The 6,569-nt window shown below is 34.0% G+C and overlaps 1 protein-coding gene across 1 annotated transcript in view; it reads right to left on the reverse strand.

Annotated features, from left to right (window-relative positions):
• Nucleotides 1-334: 334 nt before the first annotated feature.
• The window catches only part of LOC107704667 (phosphoinositide 3-kinase adapter protein 1-like), a 7,220-nt gene continuing 985 nt past the window's right edge, over nucleotides 335-6,569 (reverse strand). The window contains exons 2-3 of the mRNA XM_016507654.1: nucleotides 875-1,013; nucleotides 335-546 (exon numbers count right to left, since the gene is read on the reverse strand). Of these exons, the coding sequence (XP_016363140.1) occupies nucleotides 386-546; nucleotides 875-1,007 (294 nt within the window). The 5' untranslated portion in view covers nucleotides 1,008-1,013 and the 3' untranslated portion in view covers nucleotides 335-385. The remainder of the gene's footprint in view (nucleotides 547-874; nucleotides 1,014-6,569) is intronic.

Below are 6,569 nucleotides of genomic sequence, written 5' to 3' on the forward strand. Positions count from 1 at the left end.
AAAAGTTTAGGCTTGCCTCATAGGATTGCCAGCAACCGTAAATGTTTCCTTTAATTTGTTGTAGAAAACCCCTTATTGGCAATTGGAAGACTGCAGCAACACTAAAGCCTGAAAAAACAGCACTAGACAGCTAACAAGTTTCAGCTTCATAATTTGTTTTTATAACTATGATTTCCATTTAGATATCCAAAATAATTCACATCTGTCCCATGTGTGACACCTAAGACCCTAATAAATGCTGATTCACTTAAATGTTTTTTTTTTTTTTTCAGAAATTAAAGATTACATCAAATTCACATTTGAAAAGCTGAAAAGTTTGCATATTTTAGGGCAGAAGCTAACCATTTTATTTGAAGACAATTTGTTTGAGCATGTGGGTTAAAACTTAAACAGACGTGCTTACCTGGCACATAAACTTCACAGGATCTGCAGCCTGCTGAAGGAAGTGGGCAATATCTTCCATGATGGTGTAGTATTGTAAGCAGGCATTGCCTTTCACAAGGCCTTTACTGTAAAGTGTTACAATCACATGTCCAGCAGTAAAATCTGCAAACACAGATTATATTGCCACCAAATAATAATTTTATGAATAATATATATCAATTTCTTAAAGGAATATAGTCCACCGGAACATGGAACAAATGTTTTTGAAAAATATATTGTTTTTTCTTTACAATGCAATTACAAAGAACAGACACTGGCTTCAGTTTTGAATCAGCATTAACCAGCTTTTTTTTTTTGCTTTTTTTTTTTTTTAGCGTGAGTAAATAATGACAGATCATTTTTGTGGCATGTGTTCCTTTAACATGCAACCATAACATTTTCTACACCCTTTAAGTTTTAAAATTTAAGCATCTATGTAGACCATCTTTACCAGGTGCAGTCACTTTCAGTGTGCTCTCATTCCAATTCACAGGCTTCACTCTCACTCGCTGCTTATTCCCACTGAACTCCACCTCTGCATCTTTGCTGGCTATGGCCTCCTGCAGAAGAATGAAAATCTCCATTGGATTCTGTGAAGACACACAGCATGGCATTAGTCTAACCTATACACTGTGAAGAGCTCTAGGTCAGTTAGATGGTAGTGTTAAGCATTTGCTAACATAGAGTGATCTTTGAATTCCGGCCATCTAATGCTTGAGTGGCAATTTAAAAGTACCTGCTCTATATGCCCCTGACAGACTGTGAATGGATTGTAAGGTATATAAAAATGTCATATATACAATTCTGCTAATGCCATTTTATTGTGGTTGCCAGCTAAATGCTTAAAGGAATAGTTCACCACAAAATAAAAATGTTACCATTATTTTCTCGCCCTTATTACAAACCTATGAGACTATCATTCACCTTTGAAACACAAATGGAGATATTCATGGGCGTAGAATTATGGTGCTTTTCCACTACAGCGTCAAATCTGCGTTCAGTGCCGCTGGTAACGCTACAATGCCACTGCTTTGGGGCGTGTCAAATTTAGGGCAGAGGATATGCCAGGGATCTGTCCTTACCAATTGTGCCGCACTAGTCATCAAAAGTTAAGCCATTGCGTTTCGATCTCCCCCAGGTGGCTGGTCCCAGAATAGGTCATAAACCCCGCCCTCTGCATGTAATCCAATGGGATGTGAGACAAACTAAATTAAACTTCACTTCAAATATTTTTTTTTTCAAAGATGGTTTTTGTCATTTGATGTAGATTGTATCACGCTGATGTAAGTTCAAGTGTTTGTTTTATAAATAAATTTGGTTTTAGTTAGTTATGTGATAATATAAAAACGGGAGTGTGACATCGTGATTGACAGCTGAGACTGACAGCTTCTGAGGCATCAACAGACTTTTTCAGGATCTTCAGGAAGAGATTGGAGTTGTATTTACCCTCTTTTAACACAAGACTCTTTTTTACAGCAATCAGCAGACAAAAATTGGAGCAGTCAGGCTAATTAAAAAGGGTTAGGGGTGTGTGTTTGTGATCGACTCTGTGGGAGTGTGGGCGAGACGTGGCTCCAATTCACTCACTACTGCACAGACTCGGGTCCCGAGTTCGCTACTGCGCAGACTCTGGTCCCAAATTAGCGCAATATGGCCGTGCCCTATTGAGACAATGGTGGCTTCACTTTTCTTTAATGGAAGTTAGTGAAGGTGCGTTGTCCAACTTTTTTTACAGTCTATGGTCCCTACCAATATCCAGCAACTACCAAATTGTCCCTAGCAATAATTTTGATCAAACTATTAAATATTGAATATACTGTATAGCCTACTGTATATGTTTTTGTAATTTCGGACAAATCTGAAATATTTCATACCATTGATATTAGTCACCTAAGAAGTTGAAGTAAATATGTTAGAATCTTTCAAGGACGCACATTTAATACATGATGGCCGGAATAAGAACCTGTCGCACACACCGGAGGAGAAGCCACGCGTCTACAGCTCACACGTATTGCACCCAGTTCATAGAAAAGTTCACTTCAGGAATGAACAAAGGCTGAATTAGTTTGAAGTACGGTGTTTGACAAAACAGAGCAAACGGAAAGAGAAAGCGCTATGTCTATTATTAGCTCTCTATATAAAGCATACTGACATAAAAGACAAACGTTGTGCTGAAAGATGCATAACACACAATCTTCAAGCCTAGGATGAAGTCACAAATATAATGTGATTTTATAGAAAACTTTGTGAGTGGCACTCTGTGGTGCGGCAGGATTTGGAACAGCGTCGAGAGTCGCAGCGGTTGTGGACAGTCTTTAAATTTAACTTAATTTTTTTAAACTGAATGTACAAAGCAAACTGCTAGCTGAAATATCCACACAAAAAAAAACCCAACAACACTGAAATAAGAGCGTGCAGTTTATCTGTCAATCAGATATGCATGAAAGTTGTGTTTGTTACTATAGCAGCAGTAGAGTTTTCTTTTCAGAATCATCCTGGGTCCAACTCAAGTGATGCGTGATTGCATTCTGATGCTGCTGTAATGTTGTTGTTCACAAAATCAAAAGAGTGTAATTATGGTCTTTCCATACTAAAAAAATGCCGGTAGCACTTTATTTTACAGTGCGTGTACTTCCCTGGTACATACATGACACATATATTGTACCTACAAGCAAATGAGTGGTAACACAAGGTACTTACCTGAAGTGTATGTACATGGTAATAAATAAGAAACACGTCTGTACTTAACAGTCGTAAATGCATGGTAATTATTTTGTACATACAGACAAGTGTGGGTACAGGTAGTGCCCGTACATGGTAACTAATTAGATACTTTACTGTACTTACTAATGTATATACATGGTAAATATGTAGTACTTACGGACAAGTGGGTACAAACAGGCACGTCCTTACAGTATCCGTATATGGTAACTAATAAGATACTTTACTGTATACTGTAAAAAACTGTTGAGAATACTTAAAAAAGTAAGGCAACTTGATGCAGGAAGACTTTTGAGTCGTCTCAACAATTCTTTTATAGTTTTTCTAAGTAACAATACTGCGTTCAGCCAACCTAAATTTCTTTGTTCATGCAATGATGATTGTCTTATTTTGCTAATAAATGTATTCTTGTCACAGCAACTGAAACAAGTACCGTTGTTGAGTAAATGTATTATTTTCTGTTTCCTGGATGAAAAAAAAAGAATGTGTAAAACTAAATAGTCACCACATTACCATTTTTATGTATATTTATGCATGACTAACAAGGACTTATTTCCTTATCAGTTTATGACACTAAAAGTATAATGATGGTATCAATACCATAATGAAATGTTATAAACCACAATGGACAACATTGTCTTTGTTTATAATGCATTCTACAACACTAAGATATCCAGAATATAGATATACATGGTTGAACATACTCTAGTCCTCAATACTTGACACACAAACCTCAAGAACAGTGGCAATCAACAAATGTAAAAAAAAGATGAGCTCTTTAATAAATCACTGCACAACCACCAACTAACAATAATGACAAAACAACAACGAAAAAGTTTAAATGAAGCCAGCAAACAGCAAAACAATAACCCTACAACAGTATCTGCATAATTTATTCATGCTGCAATGCATGCTGGGAACTCACAAAGCCTTAACATTTCAGCAATATAAAATTCTTTGTTCAGACAACTCTGTTTGACTAGTTGGGACAACATTTGGGGTCTGACAAAGGTTTTTATGTTCAATTCTGTTGGTCTAACAAGGATTTTTATGTAGTTTCAAGAAAACTGCATTTTTTTAGTATTTGAGACTCAAAAGGTTTCGTAAGCTGGAAAATATGCAGTTGCATTTTTTACAGTGTAATGTATATACATGGTAAACATGTTACGGACAAGTGGGTACAAACAGGCACGTCCTTACGGTATCCGTACATGGTAACTAATAAGACACATAACTGTACATACTAATGATATGTACATGGTAAATGTTTAGCACCTACGGAAAAATGTGGTATTATGTGGTAACAAACAAGACACATACTGTACTTGGTATATACAGTACACTTGGTAAGTCCTAACCTTACCTAATAAAAAGAGGACTATTTTTCAATTGCTTGGACTGTTAATGCTAAATTGCTCTCCACAACAATGCTTACCAAGTTTGAAGAACTGGTAATTCCTGTGTAATGTTTATGTAAAATGCATGGTACACTTTATTTTACAGTCCTATTTCCATATACTTCCTATGTACGTACTGGTGTATGTATGTACCTATTTGTTAATGTACAGAATAAGTTATGCAGTACTCAAGTTGGGGGGTATAAACATGGACCAAGGTACTTATTGAGTAATTGATGGTAGGTGCCATTGCAGTTTGGAACTTTGAAAGTTGGTTGGGAACACGGCAGTAACTGTGCAGCACTGCATAGTGTTAATACTTAGCAGGCACAGTCCTTTTAAAAAGGGATTTAGACACATGACAATCAGGAGTTGCAAGTGCAAATATGAGTCTGGTAGCTACTGTATAATTTCAAAATAAAATCTGTCTACACGCATAATTATTAGGAATGTACATCATCAAAAATCCCTATTGAACCAATTAGTTAAGAGAATCGGTAACACTTCGTAATAACGTTCAGTTGTAAGTCATTTATAATTGATTAATGATGAACTAATCATTTACAAAACATTCATAAGCAATTAATAAGTGATATGCTAACAATTTGTGTATGTTTTGTTAATTCATTTACAAGTCATTTACAAGTGATTAGTTAATGATGAACTAATCATTTACAAAACATGACTATGCGTTCATAAATGATTAATAAGTGATATGTTAATATTTTTATCTATGTTTTGTAGATTAAGTTATAAATAATTTACAAGTGATTAGATGATGATTAACTAATAATTTACAAAACATGACTATACATTCACAAATGATTATTAACTAATATGCTAACAATTTACAAAACTCGTAAGTTATCTTAAAAAATAGCATCATGAAATAATCAAACAGGTCCTTAGTAAAAGGTTAATACACTGAAAAAAATTATACTACATTTTTTAAGGTAAGTGGTTGCAAACAATATATTTTAGCTACATTTAAATAAAAAAAAATGTTGAAAGTTAGTCAACTAAATTTGTTTATTTAAATGTAGCTAAAATAAATTGATTGCAACCACTTATCTTAAAAAAAAATGTAGTAAATTCAATGAATCATAGTTTTCAGTATAGTTACTAGTTAATATATTATTAATCACTACACACTTTACACACTAGTACACTAGTGTACTAGTACACACTACAACGTATTCAAAACCTGTTGTGTAAACGCATGAACAAATAATTTACAAAGCTTTCTGCATCCTCTATTCTAAAGTGTAAACTACTCATCAGTTGTAAATGTTTTACAAACCTGCCGGTTACAGGTTGTGTGTGTGTACACAATGGGGTGAAAGATCTACAAATGATGAGTAAAACATTTACAACTGATGAGTAGTTTACACTTTAGGGGATGCAGAAAGCTTTGTAAATGATTTATTCAAGCGTTTACACAACAGGTTTTGAATACTTTGTAGTGTGTACTGCAATGTAAGGGCTGACTGGTGAGGGTGTAGACAGATGTCTTCTCTGACACACATGGTATATTTTTAATGCTGTGAGATAATAGTACAATGTTGACATTTCAATGATTTATAAGTGATTAATAATATATTAACTAGTAACTTATTAACCATTTACTAAGGATCTGTTTGATTATTTCATGATACTATTTTTTAAGATAACTTACGACAGATTTGTAAATCGTTAGCATATTACTCAATAATAATTTGTGAACGAATAATCATGTTTTGTAAATTATTAGTTCATCATCATCTAATCACTTGTAAATGATTTATAACTTAATCTACAAAACATGGATAAAAAAAATATTAACATATCACTTATTGATCATTTATGAACGCACAGTCATGTTGTGTAAATGATTAGTTCATCTTTAACTTATTACTTATAAATGACTTGTAAATGAATTAGCAAAACATACACAAATTGTTATCACATCACTTATTAATCACTTATGAATGTTTTGTAAATTATTAGTTCATTATTAACTAATCACTTATAAATGACTTACAACTGAAC

This window comes from Sinocyclocheilus anshuiensis, unplaced genomic scaffold (assembly GCF_001515605.1).
Source record: "Sinocyclocheilus anshuiensis isolate Anshui unplaced genomic scaffold, SAMN03320099.WGS_v1.1 scaffold3893, whole genome shotgun sequence".
Taxonomy (NCBI): Eukaryota; Metazoa; Chordata; class Actinopteri; order Cypriniformes; family Cyprinidae; genus Sinocyclocheilus; species Sinocyclocheilus anshuiensis.